At 44.5% G+C, this 21,477-nt stretch overlaps 3 protein-coding genes across 4 annotated transcripts; 2 read left to right on the forward strand and 1 right to left on the reverse strand.

Annotated features, from left to right (window-relative positions):
• LOC8084059 (GTPase-activating protein GYP7) lies at positions 300 to 4,704 on the forward strand. The gene is made up of 11 exons (XM_002460752.2): positions 300 to 857; positions 1,524 to 1,619; positions 1,735 to 1,838; positions 2,338 to 2,597; positions 2,684 to 2,806; positions 2,890 to 2,978; positions 3,112 to 3,217; positions 3,308 to 3,405; positions 3,660 to 3,953; positions 4,049 to 4,132; positions 4,279 to 4,704. Exons 1-11 carry the CDS (start codon positions 756 to 758, stop codon positions 4,300 to 4,302), a joined length of 1,380 nt encoding a protein of 459 aa, XP_002460797.1. The 5' UTR covers positions 300 to 755; the 3' UTR covers positions 4,303 to 4,704.
• On the reverse strand, positions 7,755 to 10,607 carry LOC8080144 (COBRA-like protein 10). Its single transcript, XM_002462900.2, has 2 exons — positions 9,795 to 10,607; positions 7,755 to 9,679 (listed from the first exon to the last, which is right to left on the reverse strand). Exons 1-2 carry the CDS (start codon positions 10,390 to 10,392, stop codon positions 8,256 to 8,258), a joined length of 2,022 nt encoding a protein of 673 aa, XP_002462945.2. The 5' UTR covers positions 10,393 to 10,607; the 3' UTR covers positions 7,755 to 8,255.
• On the forward strand, positions 14,906 to 19,229 carry LOC8084060 (protein ACCELERATED CELL DEATH 6). 2 transcript variants are annotated; one of them, XM_021454492.1, is made up of 3 exons: positions 14,906 to 15,691; positions 17,706 to 18,238; positions 18,383 to 19,229. In XM_021454492.1, the coding sequence occupies exons 1-3, from the start codon at positions 14,977 to 14,979 to the stop codon at positions 19,106 to 19,108; spliced, it is 1,974 nt and encodes a 657-aa protein (XP_021310167.1). In that variant the 5' UTR covers positions 14,906 to 14,976; the 3' UTR covers positions 19,109 to 19,229. The 2 variants fall into 2 exon arrangements, with proteins under 2 accessions (XP_021310167.1, XP_002460798.1); XM_002460753.2 differs by having other exon boundaries at positions 14,908 to 15,691; positions 18,374 to 19,229.

A 21,477-nucleotide genomic window follows, 5' to 3' on the forward strand; every position in this document is an offset into this window, starting at 1 on the left:
ACCAAGGTCAACCGAGAATCTAGCCATAAACTCCATCTTACCTTAATCAACCCAACCATTACAGCTCCAGCAAAGCACCAAAGGGCACAGGCCATGAATCCAAAAAATAATGATGAAACCAGTCAGTTAATAAAGTGCTTAACGGATAACTGCCATTACCTACCGACGAAAGTACGAAACCCACAATAGCTATAGATAGCAACGCGTGGTCATCCATCCAATAACGAAATCTGGCGTTGGAGTGACGCTGTCCATTTCCGATCAACCCAACTCGTACCGTCCAAGACGGGGAGCAAAGAATGCCCGGGGAAGCCGGCGAGCTGGAGCCTGGCGGCAACTTGGAACCGGTCGTCCTCCTCCCTCCCCGTCGCTCCCGACCTCCTCCTCCTCCTAATTTAACCCCACCCGGCCTCCCCGGTTCACCCCGACCGCATCCCCCCTTAACCTCCCCTCCGCCTCCTCCTGCGGTCCCAACTCCCATCCTTCGGTTCAGGAGGCAGGCAGGCAGGAAGGCAGGTTCGAGGGGGGATTGGCTCCGCTCCTGCTTGCTCCATTGCGCGTGATCCGGCTCTTTCTCTTGATTGATTGATCTAGGCGTTTCTTGGATTACTCCTGGAAGAAGGTCAAACGGTTGTTGGAAGCCTTGCTGGGTGCTTCAACGAACGCGAAGGTGGTGCTGTCATTTAGCGCGTCTTGCATTGGTTGGATTTGACCCGTTGGCCTGGTGGCGTGCTGTCTTTGATTGAGCTTCGAGGATGATGAAGTGGGGGCTCAGCAGCGGCACGCCCGCGGATTCCTACTACGAGGTCCGGTCAGACTGCACGGACGGTGTGCCCAAGAGCAAGTTCAAGATCAAGGTCTGATCTTTCTACCTTCATAGCCTGTCTTTTATTTATTTCATTCTGTGTATGTCAATTTTCATTATGGCGTGACGATGTCTATAGAAAGCATAATATGTGTTTGATGGTATTACAATTTGGCCAATGTACACATTTTCCATTGGAAAAGAAACAAAAGATTGGGCCCCTGTAGTATTGGTGTAATGAAGGAAAACATAAACAAATTTTACAAATGAATACTGTGTAGCTGGAAAGATGGAGAATCTATTGGTTCATTGGTGCAATAACACATCTTGCATCTGCTCTATAAATTGCTGATTTAATAAAGAAGAGATGTCGTTGCAGTACTACTAGCATCATCAATTTCGTCCTTATCTTAATAATATCTCAATTCCTTTCCAAGCCTCATCAGCACCAAATAGATGATCCCACTCAATACATTCAGTTCTTTCATAAATCTTTTGTAGCCAAATCTCTGCTGCAGAATCCAAGTTGCTAGTTTATGAAATAGTTACAATCAGGTCAGATCGAAGACAGAGACTTGGTGCAAGCTTACTTACTCTATCAATATTGATAGCATTTTTAAGTCTTCTGTTGAGAACTTGATGCCACTCTTGTTCTTTTGTCTACAAAACACAATCCTTTCTTGTTCCAAGCAACTATATCTTATATAGCTCATTTCAGGCTGGCAAAACATTAAGTGCTCGGAAATGGCAGGCTGCATTTAGTCCCGATGGATGTCTTGATATTGCCTCAGTCCTAAGCCGGATACAAAGAGGAGTAAGATTCCTTAGTTTCACATATGCTCCTTGTCCTACAGATGTTTCTTATATGTGTTATATTCATTTAGTAATGTTTACATACCAATCGATATGATCTATCTATCTTCTTTTAGGGTGTCCATCCAACAGTCAGAGGAGAGGTCTGGGAATTCTTACTTGGCTGTTTCGATCCCAGAAGTACCTTTGATGAAAGGGAAGAGATCAGGCAAATACGGAGGTACTTGCTTCAGTAAAATATACAGGGCATTTCTTGTTCGATAGGCATTTTTTTCTCATTAGGAAATTTGTAAGTATTTACCCCCTTAAATTTAAAGAGTGATAGTAATGCATGTCGACTCACCAATTAAACAGTTGCTTTTTTTGCTAGTTATTCCATACTGGATCATCATTTTAGTTTCCTGTTTTTTCTCTTACTAAAGACAATTATTTCTACCAAGAAAAGTTAGTGTGACCCCTATGATATAGACAAAGAAATATTTTTTTGCACCATCACCCCTTTTGGGATGGCAAGCTTCAGTTTATACTCAGTTAACGTAGAAAGGTATTGTTCAGTTCCTCCCCTTGTATTGTCCTCGCATTGCAGATCCTTTCCCGATATCTCTGTAATAATTTATTCCGAAGATTTTTATTTATAGGAATAGGAATAAAGAACTATCAGTAAAACATGATGTCCACTTAGCCTGAATTTTTATTTTTTTACCTTATGAATCACACAGGATACAGTATGCCAGATGGAAGGAAGATTGTCGACTGATGGATTCGCATGTTGGTAGTGGTAAAGTTATCACAGCACCACTTATCACTGAGGATGGCAGACCTATTAAGGATCCTCTGGTTTTACTTGAGGCTACTTCCGACAACAACAGATCAGAAGGTGCTCCAACTACCAGCATAAATAGAACTGAAATTGATGAATCTGCAGAACCCATTACCGATAAGCAAATTATCGAGTGGAAGCTGACATTGCATCAAATTGGTATGCTTTAATTTTATTTCTTTTTCTATGCTTCCTTGGATTCTTTTCTCCCTATCTTTTTTATTGACCTTTGAATATTAATATAGGGCTTGACGTCCTACGCACTGATCGCACCATGGTATTCTATGAGAACAAAGAAAATCTTTCAAAATTGTGGGATATTCTAGCCGTGTATGCATGGATTGACAAAGATGTTGGTTACTGCCAAGGTTAGCTACATCAGAAATGCAGAGAAAACTCATTCACAGTCCAAATAAGCTTACAGGTGTATTATCGTTTATACTTCATACAGGAATGAGTGATTTATGCTCACCAATGATAGTTCTACTAAATGATGAAGCAGATGCATTTTGGTGCTTTGAGAAATTGATGCGTAGATTGGTATGTCTTGCTTGCTTTTTGTAATTTTTCTTCTCAAAATTCAGAAACATACATTGGTACTGTTGCAGGTCACAAACATTTGCTTTCTTTCATGTTTGACATCATTCTGATCATTTTGATGATTGAAATGTAGCGAGGAAATTTCAAGTGCACAGATCAATCTGTGGGAGTAGCCAACCAACTTCAACACCTTGCGTCTATTATTCAGGTTCTTGACCCGAAGCTACATGACCACCTAGGTAAATATGGGTAGCACAAATTTGTGCAAAAGTCAATCTTAATTTTGTCTTTTGTTAATAGTCTCTTACAGTACTGAGTCCTGAATGCAGAAACTCTTGGTGGAGGTGACTACCTTTTTGCGTTCCGTATGTTCATGGTTCTATTTAGGCGTGAAGTATCATTTGGAGACTCCTTATACCTCTGGGAGGTATGAAGCTACCATGATAATAATACAATATGATGAATGTATGCAGAATGAGACCATTGGTTGTCTCTTGGTTCTTCTCATTGACGTTTGTTGTTCATGATCTTGAGGCATACTCTTTACAAAAATAACATTTTTGTGATACCTTAAGAGCTTTAAGTGCAGCTTCAGTTTATTTTACTAGAATTATTATATTCTTTTTTTGTGAGTCTCATGTTAATTTGAACTCATCTTTTGTCTTTCAAACCTCTGAACAGATGATGTGGGCTCTGGAATACGATCCTGACATTTTCTTCGCAGCGTGTGAAGAACAAGGTGCAGTACATAAAAATAAAGTTTCTAAATCCAAATTGAAAGGACTGCGCCATTTTGGCAAGTGGGAAAATAGTAAGGATAAGGACAAGGATAAGGATAAGGACAAGGATAAAAATGGGGCTGAGGATGGTGAAGATGGGCCGGTTCCAATTTCAGTTTTCATGGTTGCAAGTGTCCTTAAGGAAAAGAGAGAAAAGCTCTTACAGGAAGCTAGAGGACTGGATGATCTTATCAGGGTAAGGGGTGTAATCTTTCCTTCGTGGAGTTCACAAATGATCACTTTGATCTATGCTTGGGTTGTACATTAACTTTTGCTCTTATTTCCTTCCAGATTTTGAACGATGTAAATGGGAACTTAGATGCCAAGAAAGCTTGCGCCGGAGCATTGAAACTTCACAAAAAATACCTGAAAAAGGTAACCTGCTATCTTATTGCCAATCAAATTCCTGCTATCATGTTGGCTAGCACTACTTCTTTACATAAAGGCTGTAATAAGTGCCGATATATGTAATGCAGGAATTTTCTTAATTAACGAGTACGCTACACTTGTTGCTTTGACAGGTACAACAAGCAAAGAAACCTTGAACGTGCTATGGAACACACCTTCCCAATGGATTATCCTTACCATTTGAACATACACGACCATTTTCTACACACAACTTTGAGTGAAGATTTACAGGACACGGGTGGTAATCGTCTGACGTGTCCTCAGATACACTGACTCTGATGGTGCCAGGCTAGTGCGTTGAGTACAGGATGAGTGTGCAACCGGTAGTATGTATCTCACGTTTTTTGCACTCAAGAATTTTGTACAGACAGAAGGCAGTGCGGGTAGCATGCCTTATACATACATAATTATTTCAATACAAGTTGAAATGAACAACACCTTGCGACAGAATTCAGCTTCACGAAAGTTCTGACCATATTGTAAAAGCTGTAAAAGTGCACGATCTAATGTTTTCAATGAAGTACATAATACCAAGAGAACTAGTAAGGTTTTTTTTAGTGTGAAATTAGAGAACTAGTAAGATGACCTGGCGTGAGGTGTGATCTAAAAGTAATATATTGGAATGGGCTTTTCCTCTTATTTTCTGTATTTGGATTATTCTTCAAAGGCTAGTTTCAGTGGGGTTTTATGTCCCGGTTTATATTTTGGAAACATTGTAGAAGAGTTTTATCCCCATAAAAATCTCTTACTCCTATGAAACTTTTATCACTTCTCTCTTCATTAAAATGGTGCCACATTAGCATATTTAATGCCTATGAAACTTTAATGAAACTTCATTAAGACTATCTAAGGACACAAATTTGTAGGGGAGCTGAAGAGGAGCTACAAGTTTTCGGCGATGGAAGGGGGGCTTGAGGCCTAGCCGCTCCTGTCTAGCAATTACGTGGCCATTATCTTAATCCTAAAACATTTATACCGAGCTTTTTTCGGTCAACACAAGAAAGAACAATCTAGAAGCGCAATGGAGGCTGAAGATTCGAGAGATAGTGAATTGATCATGGTACGAAGCTAGGCCCACTGCTAGATTCTTGGTGGTTGACCACATGCTCCCCTTTTAGAGTGTTCTCTGGAGAGCCCTCTATTGGGATGGTGACGGTCTTTGCTATACCAAATCCTCTGTTTTTGTCCAGAGTCCGCCAGGAAATAATATTTCATCTGCAACATAAGTTTGAAGTCGTCTTCTACCCGTAAAAGAGATAATTTCTGTACATGAGTTAGCTTTACAAATACATACATGTGCAGAACAATATCTGTAATTTCAAAAATCACAACCGTCAAGATCGCAGTTCACAAAGCACACCAACTATATGTGACCCTATACAGACCAATGAATACAAGGAATAAGATAAGCCCCTGGCCCGACTACTACTACTGTATTCCTCTCCACTCTCCTCGTCAGTTCGAGCCCGGCTCGCAACAAGGCCTTTGGTCATATCATATCTCGGCGCCTCCCTTGACATGTTATAATGCATCTATAATTTAAAGATTAGTGTCCCTGGTTTCTTGCTCACATATCACGCTATTGTGGCACGCATTTTGCATTTAACCCCCCCTCCCTTCTCTCTTCTCTTCAAAATCGCGCAAAAAATACTAAAATAAATACTCCATATAAAATTAAAATTAAAATAAAAATTTATAAAAAATTAGTAATCTGTTTCATATGTTGGAAAAAAGCATCCAAACAAAAAAAGTAGTGTGTATAAGTGTATTATTAAGTAAATTATAGAAATATTTCTTTGACTCTATGATTAAAAACCTACTACATCGATCCTATATATCTAGATTGTAATGGTTTAGGTCTATCAAAATATATAGGAATTTTTTTAAAAAAAGACTAATACATATATAACATGTGTGGAAAGAGATAGTAGCGTGCAATCTAATTAACGTCATAGCTCGATTTTAGCCACGGTAATAAAAAAGCAAGAAAACCACTTGGAAGGTCTATGGGAAGGATGGCACACATGCACAAGAGCTATCCAAATTAGATATTAGGGCTAGTCTTAATGCAGATTTTATGGAGTTTTATACACATTAAACTAGGTGAATCCCTCCGTGTTGTTGCGAGATTTTCTTAAAAATAAATTATTATATACATAGTATTACTATATGGTATTCATACATATATATGAATTTGACTTGCATGTATTTTATTGTATTAGATCTAGTAAAAAAATTGCTAAGCTAATAGAACAAAAACTAATATTTGGTTACATTATAGAGGAATTAATTGGTGATGAAACAAATAGTGTATGCACATGACTTGTATGTTAATGGATTAAAGATTTCACATGATATAGATGACATGGTCTTTTTGTAATTAATATGGGATGACATGGACTTAGTAGGAAATGATGTGAACATCTTGCATGAAGAGATAGAACATTTAGTAGGTCATTTAGTGGGAAATGATGTGGACAACTTGCATGAAGAGAGAATTCATTTAGTGGGGTTTAGCTTTATAAGAGTACTAGGCGAATTCCCGCCTGTTGCTGCGGGATTTTTTTAAAAATAAATTATTATATACATAGCATTATTATATGGTATTCAGTATATTATGTATCTATACATATATATAAATTTGTCTTGCATATATTTTATTGTATTAGATCTAGTAAATAATTGTTAAGCTAATAGAAGAAAAACTAATATTTGGTTACATTACAAATAGTGTATGTACATGACTTGTATGTTAATAGATTGAATTAAAGTATTTCACACGATATAGACGATATGGTCATTTTTTTAATGAATATGAGATGATATGGACTTAGTGGGGAATGACGTAGACACCTTGCATGAAGAGATAAAACATTTAGTGGAGAATGATGTAGACACCTTGCATGAAAAGAGAATTTATCTAGTGAGGTTTAGCTTTATAAGAATATATATGATAGAGTGTCATATCAGCAAAAATAGAGCATTTGCATGTATCATGGATGAGAGAGAAGAAAATATTTCACGGGGATGAAACCCCCTACCACTAAGTCCTTTAGTTCGTGGGTGTGAGAGACACACGTTGGACCCACACAGGCTAAAAATAACCTCTTGAAACTGTACCGACGAACTGAAAACGTACCCATGTTATTTGCGGGCACCTTTACTAGTGGACAGATTGACATGTTAGGTTCTAATAAGGAGGATATGCTGACTAAATATGTACACCGGGACTTATGCATCACAGCTGTAAATTTTGATTTTCTGATTTTAACATATGAAATTATGAATACACCCTCCTCTAGTCCTCTGTATGTAGAAGAAAACTAAGGCCTTGTTTAGTTCCGAAAATTTTTGAGAAATCGACACTGTAGCACTTTCGTTTATATTTAACAAATATTGTCCAATCATGGACCAACTAGACTTAAAAGATTCGTCTCATCAATTTCGACCAAACTGTGCAATTAGTTTTTATTTTCGTCTATATTTAATACTCCATGCATGCGTCTAAAGATTCGATGTGATGGGGAATGTGAAAAATTTTGTAAAAATTTATAGGAACTAAACAAGGCCTAGTTACGCGGAATATACATAGACAAACTCGTGAGCTTTAATTGTGTAAGGCAAAGAAACTGGAATAAAAGTGGAAAACCAATGAGCATATAGACACCCAACCAATACAACCACAACCTTGAAATGTTACATGCCCTCCTCCATCCCCTTACAACTCTCACCATCATACCCATGCATATGACCCTCACAAACATTTGTTGCATCCAATCCAAACCAGAAGCATATATGTTCATCTATCATCTCCGGCCGGCCTCCCACCCTCCACCAGTTTCATTCGTTCAGGTCAGTTTCCACTTGGATGCTTGTGTGTGTAAAATGGATCGGAGCTCCTCCATTTGGTGGGGATCATCTGTGATCTCTCTCAACTGAAGTGAAAACGTACAATCATCCCCCCTGCAATTAAAAGTGTTCACAACAAATGCAGCGCCCCAAGTCAAATCCCCTATGTATAAACCCCGCCGGCCCATGAAGTCAGTCGACGATCGTTTTCACTCATCATCATCATAGGAGGCACAAGGAATTAATCCACTAGCGCCACAATCATCACGAGCGCCGCCGCCATGGCAAGCTGCCCGAGGCTCGCCGTCCCTGCCCGCCGGCGCGCGCTCGACACCTTGGGTATCCTATCCGGCAGCGCGCACTCCTCGCCGTCGAAGTAGACCCTCTTGGGGAACCCTTCCCCTTTGGGAATGTCGATGTTGGGCGCGTCTTTCCTGGAGAAGGAGAGGACCGACTGCTGCTTTCCGGGAAGCCTTGGTTCCGCCGGCGTGTTCCCGTCGGTGATGGGGTCGAGGTACGCGAGTCCCGGCACCCCCTGCATGAAGATGGTGTTGTTGAAGGGGGCGCCCATCCTGGTGCCGTTGAAGGAGTAGACGTTCTCGTAGCCGCTGAAGTGGCTGCCCATGGTGACGGCGGCGAACCAGTCCTTGAAGGTGTAGTCCTGCCAGTTGAAGATGGTCATGCGCGCCGACCAGCCGGACTTGTAGTTGTTCATGACGTGCCAGTTGATGCTGACGCCGCAGTTGTCGCTGCAGGGCATGGGGTTGGGCACCCGCCAGTGCTTGATCTTGGCCCACGCCCGGGCCTTGGCCGACCGGTTGTCGAACGGGACGAGCAGCGCCTCCGGCGGCAGCAGCATGGCGTGCCTGTCCGGGTCGCACGTGGACGTGTCGTTGCCGCAGCCGCAGGCGCAGGTGTTGCACGGCACCACGGAGTCGTTGTAGTAGGCGGAGAAGGAGACGCAGCACTTGGAGGCGCGCTTCTTGGGCCGGGTGATGTTGCACGCCACCTGCCACGACGCCACGGCCGGGGTGGCGGACATGAGCCCCGTCGCGTCCGGGAACTCCTGGGGCTTCACGCGGATGGGCTGCCCGCACCTGTACTGCGGGTTGAGCTTGCCGGAGATCTTCCAGTTCTGCGGCGGGTACAGCGCCGTGCGGTTGAGGTCCGGCGGCAGCTTGAACACCTGCATCTGGAACATGGCACGCGACTTGGACGGGTCCATGGTGGGCGGCAGCAGGGTGCCGTTCTTGCAGCAGAAGGGGATGTTCCCGATGGCGTTGTCCTTCTCCCGCTCCGGCGGGAGGTCCACGATGACGGGACGCTTCTCGCAGTTGTACACCGGGGTGAAGTCCAAGTCCTTGTAGTAGCCAGCGGCGGGGCTGTAGATGCAGGCGGGGCCTTCCTTGAGCAGCGTGTAGGCGCCCTTCATGTTGTAGATGAACTCGCCGCGCTTCCACTCCCAGGTGAGGTTCCAGTTGTCCAGCCGGCTGATGGGGCTCCAGTTGTCGATCGTCACCTGCACCTGGTAGTTGTTGGCTGTCGCCTGCAGCACGTCGTAGGCGAACGTCAGGTCCGCCTTCCGCCGTGCCTGGTACCGCGTGCTGTTGGCCTTCTTCGCCTTGAACTTGCGGTCCTTGACGCAGCAAACGTACATCACGCTGCCTGCAATGGCATGGCATGGCATGGCATGCGACAGTCGTTGTAGTTATTCGCCGTGCGTGGACGGCGGAGGCCATGGCAATTGGCAGGCCATGACGTGCCACAGAGCACAGCGTACCTTTGTGGTTTGGTGCGGGGCACCGGAAGCCCTCGGGGTTGGTCAGCTTGATGGTCTTGGGCATGGGCTTGCCGGGGGGCTTCACGCCGAACTGGGTGCCGGTGATCTCAATCTTGCTCTCGATCAGGGACGGCTCGCCGGCCGTCTCGATGGAGTTGAGGAGGTCGGCCATCGGGTACCCCGCGAAGGTGACGCCGCCGGACACGTTGGCGGGGAGGTCGGAGCCGTCCAGGAGCACGGCGCCGCCGACGGACACGAGGATCTCCTTGTGCTGGAAGCCCACGAACATCTGCCACGCCTTGAGGTCCTCGGTCATGGTGTTGAGCACCGACGCCGTCGCCTTGAACGCGTACGGCTGCGCCGTCGCGTTCTTCAGGTGCGGGTACTCCTTGGTGCGCTCCATGAACGTGTACGACAGGAACACGCCGTTGCACGCCTCCTGCGCCTTGAACTGCGGCTTCTTCTTCTTCTCGTCTTCCTCGTCGTCGCCGCCATCGTTATAGTCCTGCGCCACCGCGGCGGTGACCACGGCGAGCAACGTCGCCACCGCCAGGAGCGCCCGCCGCCGCCGGAGCGGCACTGGCGCTGCCATCACCATTAATTATTCAGCGCGCTCGATCGACCGGCCGGTCCAAGAACAACGGCGCCGATCGAGCTAGCAAGCGTTTGAGCGAATAATGGACGGGTCGTTGGGGGCAAGAAGGTGGCTCCCTCGATCGACGGGGGCAGGCCAGGCGTGGTGGGAAGCAAGTGCATGCGTTCCAACCGGGGAGGGAGGGGGGCACGAAGGTATAATTAGGCATGCAGGTTTTGTGCGAGGTTGCTAAATTTGAGGTGCATGGTTCTCGAGCGCGTGCGCTTGCTCCTTGCTTCCATCCATGGTTTGCCAACGCTTGTGGTTGGGTTGCGTTGTCTGCGTGAGGAAGACGGGAAGACCGTGTCAAATGACCCGCATTTGGACACCGAGATTACCGCGGGAACGTCACCCGTTATAACGGGTAGGTAGCGCGCCAACCTTCTACTATTACAATTTTTTTGCTCAGAATTGGAGAAGCACGCACGCCAGCGTGCAAGCTTCCTGGAACGAAATACGGTCTTCATTTGAAAGGGGGAAAAAAGCGAAAATGGTTGTTTCTTTTTAAGTTCAGTGTCACGGACCAGCCCATCAAACACCGCTCAACTGAAGCTGACGACGGAATACTGAAAGACGGCCCGTGAGCCCATCTTTCTCGGCCTAACGCAAAATACTCCGGCCCAATGTAAATTATGCGTATAGGAATGAAAAATAGAAATGGATATCAAATCATCCAACATTCATATCCACTAAACTTATAATATGAATATCCATACGCGTACGTGTTTCTAATGTAGATACTAAATAGATTTATCTGAATTCGTTCTTTATATTTTTTATCTGATTCTAGATCTGTATTCAACAAAAATATATTCGATATTTATTTGTATTTGCAAAGAACAAGGTACTATGATGAATCTATTTAAAAGTTTTTTCTCCATGACTGGTGACTTCTTATTTAATTTTAATATTACTAATAATGTATTCAAAATATGGAATATATAGATAAATTTAATATTAATTTAATATTATTAATAGTACATAGAGTAAATATTAAATTAATTTTCTAAATTAATTTAAACCTAATGTATTTGTTGTTGTGAATTGTTTTAATACAACATTAGTGTATGTTTTATTCACGATGAATGCATCTCATAATTTAGTTGCGGAAAGTTTAAAAACATGTTTGGACATTGATATAATGTTTTAGGAATTTTCTCGGTTTCTCTGAGTATTTTTTTTTCATTTTCCTAGAACTGTATCTATTTTTTCATTCTGTTGTGAAGGATGCAGAATCTTGCAGTTACTCTAGATAGCTACATGTTCCCATATAGTGCAGGAGAAGGGGCATTCGATAAATAGGTGTATGGCAGTCTCTAGGTTTATAATGCAAAGTCCACAAAATAATTATTTTCTAGCCACTCACGTACAAACATGTCGTTGTTCATAGGGTAAAGTAATATTTGCCCTTAAGGGTACATGCCCTCACAATATAGACCATAGGATTGGCTCTGAGATTCGTGCCCAGCGGGAGAGAGACAATTTTCTATTATCTCTCTCCTACTAGGCATGAATCTCAGAGCGAATCATGTGGTCCACAATGTGAGGCCATGTGCTTTTAAAGGCAAAGAAACTATGTTCCTGTTCATAGTCGGTCTTGTAGTAACAACCAAAAAAAGAACTTGCATTTAGAGGTGCCCAGACTTTCTAAATCAATTTGGAGAAGTTGGAAAATATGTTGCCACAGAATTGGATGTTGTAAGCGGATTTAGCAGTGCATTTTTCGGAGGTATCCGGCTTCTAGCAAATCTGATCTTCCTTTGGGGTGTTCAAATGTAGTCTCATGTACTACAACATATTCCATAATGTGAAGAATTCTACGAGGAGAGCATTGATTAGGTTATATGTGATATCCTTAATCCAAACTCAGGGTTTGAGAGCTTCATGAACAGTCATGTTCTTCCTTTTGCTATGGCTGTATAGCAGTGGGAAACGGCCCGACACTTTGTTTGCATACTGTGACTATTATATCCGGTGCAAACAAAGTGGTGTCGATATTCTCAAACAGTGTCGTTCCTAACCATGTCCTTTGCGGTTCTGTCCAGGAGTACCATAACCATAATTTTCAAGGATGGAGTTTGTAGAAGTTATTCTTCAAACAAAACAGCCACTTTGGCCTACTCTTAGTTCATGGCTAGATGCAAGCAAAAATATGTGTGTGTGTTTTTCGTGGACCTTTTTTTGTAACTTCGGGTCTTTGGTTTTACTCCTTCCGTCCCTGAAAGCTGCAATTTCTAGAGTTGTCTAAAGTCAATTTTTTAAAACTTTGACCAAATTTATAGAAAAAAACACTAAGATTTATAATACGAAATTAATACCATTAGATTTATTATTAAATATATTTTTATAAGATACTCATTTTATGTTATACATATTGATGCTCTTTTCTATAAAATTGGTCAAAATTAAATAAGTTTGACTGGCACGAATTCTAGGAATTCAAGCTTTCAGGGACGAGGGAGTAATAAATAGTTCGATACGCACATGCACGAACAGAACAGACAACGCCGACGGTTAGGCAGTCGCTAACCGATGGTCGAGAATTCGAGATTGACATGACGATGGATGGCATCTGAGCTGGCAGTGTCGGCGTACGGGCGTAGGCGCATAGACGCGTAGTACTCCGCAGCTCCGCGGCAGCGAGTAGCGACACGGGTCGTCTCCTCTACCTCGATCGACGAGGCTAGGAGAGTCTAGTCTAGTGCTGAAAAATGCTGGAAACGTGCAAATCTCGTGAAGCAAGCATTTCAGGCGCTCGAGCCGTCGTCGGGCGTGCAGCTTTCTCCATGCGGCCGGCAGGCATCGGTGGTCCGTGATCGGACCAGCATGGCAGCAGCATCATGGTCATCCTCATCCTCCCCCCTAGGCGAGCGCGCCTTTCGGTTCGGCCTGCACCCACACCACTTCCATACTACTCCGCTCCGCGCCAACCCCACGGTGGAGAAAATTATTGGTGTGTCTCCCGTGCCGGCGCAGGTGCGGGTGGGTAAAATGGAAAGCACGCTACCGTGTGCGGAGCCGGAGAACAAAACCACGTGGTCTTCGGCTTTTCTTGAGTCTCCGCGATCGCTGTCCGCTGGTGGCCGATCCGCGCTCCGGCTGGCGGCCGTATTCTTGTCGGCATCACGCACGGTCCAAATTCCATCTTCCTGGTGTACTACTAGTTTAATACTGGTCCAAATCACCGGGGCATCTGCTTTCAGGTTATCCATGAAAAGCATTCTGCTTTTCTTTACATGATAATAATGATAAAAAAAATATTATGTATTTATGTTTATGGGCTCTGCTTTGTGCTCTCATACTCTCATCGCTGCTGGATGGCTCACACTACTGTAATCGGTGTCTGTAAGGTGTGAGCAGAACGCGTCTTCTCACACTGTTGGAATGGAATCGTATGCCTCGCTAGTCGCTACGTCCATTTATACAAGACGTCCCGGTCATGTTCGGGAACCATTAAGTATGTCACATTCGCATCGTTGTCCAATTCCCAAAAGCACACTCGTCGGCTTTATCCTATTCAAATATAAAAAGGACATGTTCCTTGGAGACTCTGTGTACAACGAGTAAACATTCTAAACCCACTGTCAAATGGTAGGATTGTACACACAAGTGACGGCATCATAGAGATGCTAAAGCGTACGCGCGGGAGAATAAGCAACCGCGGTCTCTGTAGTCAATGACTGGGGATGGAAATCCTATATGCAGAGAGAGTAGCCGGTGCAGGTACCAAATTCAAATTGTGGAGTCAGTACTACTTAGAACTAGCCAACTAGGGCATGGGCATGCCCTAGTTGGCTAGTTCTAAGTCACGAGATGAAAATAAAAGCAAAAAATTAATTACACAATTTACTTATAAATCATGAGATGAATCTTTTAAGTTTAGTTAGTCTATGATTGAACAATAACTGATAAATAAAAATGAAGTGCTATAGTATCTAAAATTAAAAACGATTTGAAACTAAACAAGGCCATAATAAAAGTATAAATATAAAAAAGCTAAAATATCTTATAATTTGGAACGAAAGGAGAGAGCAGTAGTAAGAGAGTATGGTTTTCTCCGAAACTAGCAACCTATCACAATCTCCTATTCTGCCTTGTTCCATAGTTTGCCCCCAAAACCAAAACTTTTCAAGATTCTATGTCACATCGAATCTTATAGTACATGCATGAAGTATTAAATATAAGCAAAAACAAAAACTAACAACACAATTTGCCTGTAAATCGCGAGATGAATCTTTTAAGCCTAGTTAGTCTATAATTGGACAATATTTGCCACAAACAAACGAAAGTGCTACAGTATCAAAAACTTTTTATTTTGCCACCTAAACAAGGCCGAAGTCAAAGAACAAGAAATTGGACTTCAAACATAATTATGAACATCAACGAGGACCGAAAAGCAAATACACTTCACAGTTCACAGCACAGTTCCGCAGTTCACAAGTCCGAAGCAAAGCAAAGTCATTAGAGGCATAAATAAGTCCAAATGACACACCACCTTTCCCCTGCTTCACCAGACCACCACCGACCCCCGGCCGCACGAGCCACACGATGGCCTCGCCGGAGGCGGCGGAGACATCACCGCCGTCCACCCCCACCACCAGCGCGTCCCCCTGCCCGACCCCGCGCCCGCTGGCTACCGCACCGCCGACCATGGGCGCCACGCTTCTCCGCGCGGCGCGCAGCGGCGACGAGCGGCGGCTCGTGAAGGCGCTCCTGGCGGACCCGGCGGCCCCAGACCTCGAGACCGCCGCCACAGCCGGAGGGAACACGCTCCTCCACGTGGCGGCCGTGGGCGGGCACGCGGACCTCGCGTCGCTCCTCCTCCGCCGCGCCCCGCGCCTCCTCGCGGCGCGCAACGCCGCGCTCGACACCCCGCTCCACCTCGCCGCACGCGCGGGGGCGCACAAGGTCGTCGCGCTCCTCGTCGCCTCCTCGTCCTCGTCCTCCCCCGCGTGCTCCCTGCGCGGCCTCACCCGGGCCACGAACCGGCGCGGGGAGACGGCGCTGCACGACGCCGTGCGGGGCGGCCACGAGGCCGCGGCGCGCGCGCTGGCCGCCGCGGACCCGGGGCTTGTCGAGCTGTGCGGCGGCGCTGGGGAGTCGCCGTTTTACATGGCGGCGGCGGCCGGATCCCTGGGGATGGTGCGCCTGCTCTTAAAGACATACAGGGACGCGGACGAGGAGGAGGAGGTGGCCGGACTAGGTTCGAGCATGGGTCCCGGCGGCCGCACCGTGATGCACGCCGCTGTGCTCACGAGCAATGGTGAGTCCCTCCTGACTGCTAGTTTATGGTGCTCTGTTTTGTGATGAATTAATGAGCAATTTGGAGTTTATTTAATATCTAGGTTGTCAGATTTAGTTATTCAGTTTGCTATATGTTTTGGGGGTTTGATGTACCGTGGGAAGATTGTCAAAAATCTGGAAATGCTTCTTTGGGTAGAATGATTGGACTATATACTGTGGTTGGATTGAATGGATGTAAAAGCGGCTGATGCCGATGCTGATTTATTATGAGAGAAAAATTTTGCTGGCTATCCATAATAAGTTCGGATGTTCGTTAAAGCGAGGATGCCACTTTTTCTAAAGCGAGTGAATGGAGTATGAGTTGGAGGGTCGAAGTCTCTGTTTGATGTGATGACTCATTCACTGTATTATGAACATTAGTGTACACTATCTAAACTCAAACATTTGAAATCTCTGTAACCTGTAATCTACTGATATAGAATTTTGTTTGGGTTGTCTTGACAGCAGAGTGATTAGTGTGCTGTGAATCATACTATGTGGGGACACACATCTAGTGTTTGATTTGATGGAATAATTGGTTTTTGGGTGAGCGGTCGGCACTCATCAAATGGCCAGGGCACCCAATTTTTATGTTACTCCTACTGTCCCACATGTGAATCATGACACAAAAGAGAAAGGAGGGTACACGTCAAAAGAATCTTGCTGAAATGAATACGTGTAATCATGGACATGGAGGGACTACGGTTTAAGTAGTAGTACTACTCTGTAGTAAATTGCGGATGGTTCTATAGAGAGAAAAAAATAACCTGACAAAAGTAATATAACACTTAACTGCACCTTAGAAAAATAAACCAGTTGTGTCGAAGACTAATCATAATGTGTCAAATATGTTTTCATGATGACATTATTGTTAGGTCTCTTGCAATTTAGATTTAAAGTCCCGAAAGAAAACTGTGTATAAAAAAATATTTGTGTAAATCTTGAAATACCTCTAGTTACTAACTACTCCCTCCATTCTATCATTCTGGCTTCTTTAGGCACATTGTTTTTGCTATGCACTAGATGTAGGCTATGTCTAGATACATAATAAAAGCTATGCATCTATAAAAGCCATAACGACTTATTATAATTTGGAATGGAGGGTATATATTTGAATATGAGGCATGAGTATGAATTTGTTTATTTTTTATTAAAAAATGACTTATAGCAATCTATCCAACAACAAAGCCTTTTAGTCCAATATTATTAGGTGATAATATCACTCTGTCCAATATTATTAAAACATCTTTACAAGCAAGGCTGGTTCTTTAATTTGCACATTGGGCTCCTTGTAAGATGACTCCCAGGGTTAGCCCCATATAAATTGATGACACATTTGATCAATTACTTTTGCTTTTGTGCTGCTCTTCTTTACTGAGCACTTTTTACTGCCTTAATTACTAGGTTGGTTTTGCGGACATGTAGGAAATATGTTTCTTTTGTAAAAGCTCAAAACAAATCATTACTAATTTAGTAATGTTATGTGAAAATCTGTACTTGAATTAATCATGGGAATAATACATACCTTCTAATTCTGACAGCCGCGGTGATAAAGTGCAGCATCTTATCTGGCCTATCTATTGCTGCTTGCATGAAGTGTTGATTATGTTAAAGACTTAACATCATCAATGACGCTGAGTGAGCAACGGCATTGGGGTTAGAATTTTGTTGGACATGCATCAGGAGAGTTAGAAAAATCTGCCCTCATTGGTGCTTTGGTGGAATTTGATGACTTGACACCCTATCACATGTTCTGGTTGAATTCACTTCTCTGACATTTCTGTTTTTCGTCTGTATTTAAGAAATATTAGGTCCTCAAGTGCTAGATGATGTACCTTGAGGTCCATAAAGCTTTTTAGAAAAAAGGCCTGGCATCATGTGCCTTCATTCAATCCTTATTATAAGACCATAGGGAGCGCATATAAATTTTTTTCTTAAGAGTTATAGTGTTTGAAGTCTTACACTTTTTATTTACTGAAATTCTTTCATAACAGAAATGATACGGGAATTGCTGCAGTGGAATCCAACTCTTGTGAAAGAAGTTGATGACTCAGGCAGTACTCCTTTTCACTACATTGCATCTGTTGGAAATATTTCCGCAATGAAGCTCCTATTGCGCCGTGACAGTTCTGTAGCCTATAGCTCAGATTCAAATGGTTTATTTCCTGTACATATTGCTGCTAAAATGGGATATGGACAATTCATCTACGAGCTCTGTAGATTCTGCCCAGATTGTGACGAATTGCTTGACAATAGAGGAAGAAATTTCCTACATATTGCTATTGAGCATAAGAAATGGAAAGTTGTTTGGTGTTTCTCTGGTACTGAAGATCTTGGAAGGATGGCGAATGTCATGGATTCAGAAGGCAACACACCTCTGCATCTTGCAGTCAAGAATGCAGACCAGATGATAGTGAGCCTTCTTATGGCGACAAAAGGTGTACTGCCAAATATAGTGAACAACCAGGGCCTCACTGCCTTAGATCTTGCTGTACTGGCAACTGACAAAGGCATAAGTTATACACTGGTAAGCTTCACCTAATCTCCTAGGACTGCATTCTTCTTTGCATCTTCTAATTCATGTTCTCGGTTGATTTTAAATTTATTTCAGTTTTGAACTTGTACAGTTTGATTTCCTGAAATGTTGATTTTCTTCTGGTAGAATCCTCAGGTCATCATACTTCGCTGTTTGGCATGGACTGGAGCTGTCCTTAGTCCTCGTCGCCTCGATCATTTCATAGATGAATTTGGCATTGGCAAAACTTCTGGAAACGAGCTCAAGAAATTCACCAACATTGCACAGAACTTAATTGTTGGTTCCGTCCTTGTCTCAACGGTCACGTTTGCAGCAGTTTTCACTCTGCCTGGTGGCTACATATCGGATGGGCATCCACATGCCGGTGCACCAATTCTGTCGCACAGGTATACCTTCAAGGCCTTCGTGATGGCAAACACACTCGCATTTGTCGGCTCCACCTTGTCCACCATCTGGCTCACCTATGCGGGGTCAGAACACGTGCATCCACTGCTTCGAGCAATCTACATGTTTCTCTCTGTAATTTCGATGGAGCAGGCAACGAGAAGTATGGTAATAGGATTTGCATTGGGCGCATATGTCGTCTTGAGCCCTGTCAGCGAGCGGATTGCCATTGTGGTCTGCATGTCTACCTTCATGACGCTCTTGCTTCGCAACCCTTCTAGCTGGCAGCTGTGGTTCCTGTTCATGCCGATTAAGAGGCGATTGGGATGGAAAGGAGCTTTTAAGACCCACTTGCCTCTGGAAACAAGGAGCCGTCTTACAATTGGTGTTGGCTCCAATTTTGCTTGTCAATTCCTTCGGAGGATGCTTGGTATGTTATTTACGTACAGCTTTATCTTTCTGTTAGCATTGCTATGATGAGAATCACAATAGTGTGCCTCGATGTAATATGCATGTTGCTTGGAGGAGCTGTATGTTTTGTACTTCTGTATATAAAAAGTTCAAGTTCCAGTGGAATCAAAAAGTTCAAGTTCTACTTGTGGCTTTCGGTTGACAATATTAGGTTATGTTTGGGAGAGCTCCAGTAGGTATTCACATATTCAGATTTGAAGTCCATTCTATCCCTGATTCCGTAGTTTAGCTAGGTGCCGAGCCGACAGTTCGACAGTTTGCGTCCGAACTTTCGGCGTGTTCTAATAATCTGCTGCTTTAAGTCTATGAAAGAAATTTTTAGATAAGCATATTCAAAACTCCTTTTAACAACATACAAGACAGATGGTAAAATTCCAGAACTTGATCCAAACGTGCAAAAAAATGATATTTTTTTCTTGATGACGCAAAAGATTGTATGTCTTTGTATTAAGGCTGAGAAAATGTTCAATTCAACGTGCCTTAGCAGTGCCCTACATGGTCAAAAGAGTAGTACATGGACGCTCCGACCATCCCTAGTGTACTTAAAGTCATGTTGTGTCAACAACAAGGAGGGACCAACCGTGGATGACGACGTCGCAAGACATGGGAACCGGATCAAACGCGCAAGTGTGCTGGTCAGTGGACCCGAGTGGGCGTGAACCATAGGCGTAACGCAGTTGTGTCTGCGGGGTTCACGCCGGGGCATGGCCCTTGTATAAAGACAGATCGTTATGGGAGAGAGAGGGTAAGAAAAACATAACAAACAGAACAATACAATCATTCCTCTGCCCTATTTCCCTGTTGCGTGTTGAAGTCTCCTTCTATTCTTCCCCAACTCACTCCGTTCCTGAGATTTCCTTCCCAACTCGCTGCTACCCATCTCTGATGCTAACATTTGGTACTCAGAGCCAATCCCTCTAGATCGCTATCATTTTTTTCTTCTCTCCTTTCGATTCACAAACAACCCTGGTTGGATTCCTCTCGGCGACGATCGGCTTCGGCTGGACGACGCAGAGAGCCGTAAATCCTTGGTTCCGTGAGCGATTGGTGAGAACGCGATCTGGATCCACTACCGCCGCCACCGCCGCCACCGCCGCCACCACCACCACTTCCGCCCAAACCCCCAATCCGCCTTCACTACACCAGACGAGCCACGCAGCACGCAACCATGAATCCCGATACCCAGCTCTTGCTCAAGGAGATCCAGAAAATCTCCCTTGAGCAGGCTACAATCCAGCAACAGCTCTCCGACCAGAAGCTCCTCCTCGAACGACGTTTCGATGAGGTCGACGAAGCGATGGACCAGCGCTTCAAGGAAGCCGAATCCGTCGTCGAACAACGCATCATCGACTCCGAACTTCGGCAGGATGTACGGCTCAGCGCGGTGGAGAAGACCGCCGAGGATCTGACCTCCTGGCGTCAGGAACAGGACGGCCTCGTCGACGACCTGCGCCTCCGCCTCGGCAAGCTGGAGAAGTATTGGAACCGCTCGGTGCTCGAGACGGCGTCCCCCTTCACCGAGCCGGGCATCTTCCCTGAACCGGGCGTCTTCACCGAGCCATCTCTCAAAGTGGAGCAGCACGCCGCACCATCATCTGCGGGCTATAAGGCTGCTCGGCCAATCGGGCACTGCGACGACCTTCACCACCGGGAGAATGAGTTTGGGGTGGTTACCACCCTCACTCATTCCCCGGTCACGGGTATGAATGATTCCTTTGCCAATCCCCCTAAGTTGCATGGTACATCATCGGATTTAATCCTTTCGCGCAATCGTCCTCCTGAACATCAATTCCACCCCACCGGCAAACTTCCCAAATTGTCGTTTCCTACATTTGATGGTACTGATCTCCAGCTGTGGATCACTTGTGCCGAAGATTACTTCACTATGTATTCTGTTGACCCATCTGTTTGGATTCAGTGCTCTCGCATGCAATTCCTTGGACCTGCAAAGCGCTGGATCCAATCCGTTACTGAGGATCTGAAAACCATGTCCTGGTCCCAGTTTTGTCAAGCTTTACACACTCGCTTTGATCGTGATCAACACGAGTTCCTCCTCCGAAAGATGAACCGCATTCGCCAAACCACAACAGTCCAGGACTATGTGGATCGCTTTGCCGAACTCGTAGATCAACTCAAATCCTATGATTCCTCTATGAAAGCCTTGCCACACATTACTCGCTTTCTGGATGGTTTATTTCCTGAAATCCGTGCTGTACTTCTTGTTCAACGGCCGACTTCCTTGGATACTGCGTATTCTCTGGCGTTGTTGCAGGAAGAAGCAATGGAGTCCTCAAGGCGTCGTGATTACAAGTCCTGGAATCACAAGGGAGGCTATCAGGCGCCCCCTCGTTCTGACAATGTACCTGAAGGGCGTT

This window comes from Sorghum bicolor, chromosome 2 (genome assembly GCF_000003195.3).
Source record: "Sorghum bicolor cultivar BTx623 chromosome 2, Sorghum_bicolor_NCBIv3, whole genome shotgun sequence".
Lineage (NCBI taxonomy): Eukaryota > Viridiplantae > Streptophyta > Magnoliopsida > Poales > Poaceae > Sorghum > Sorghum bicolor.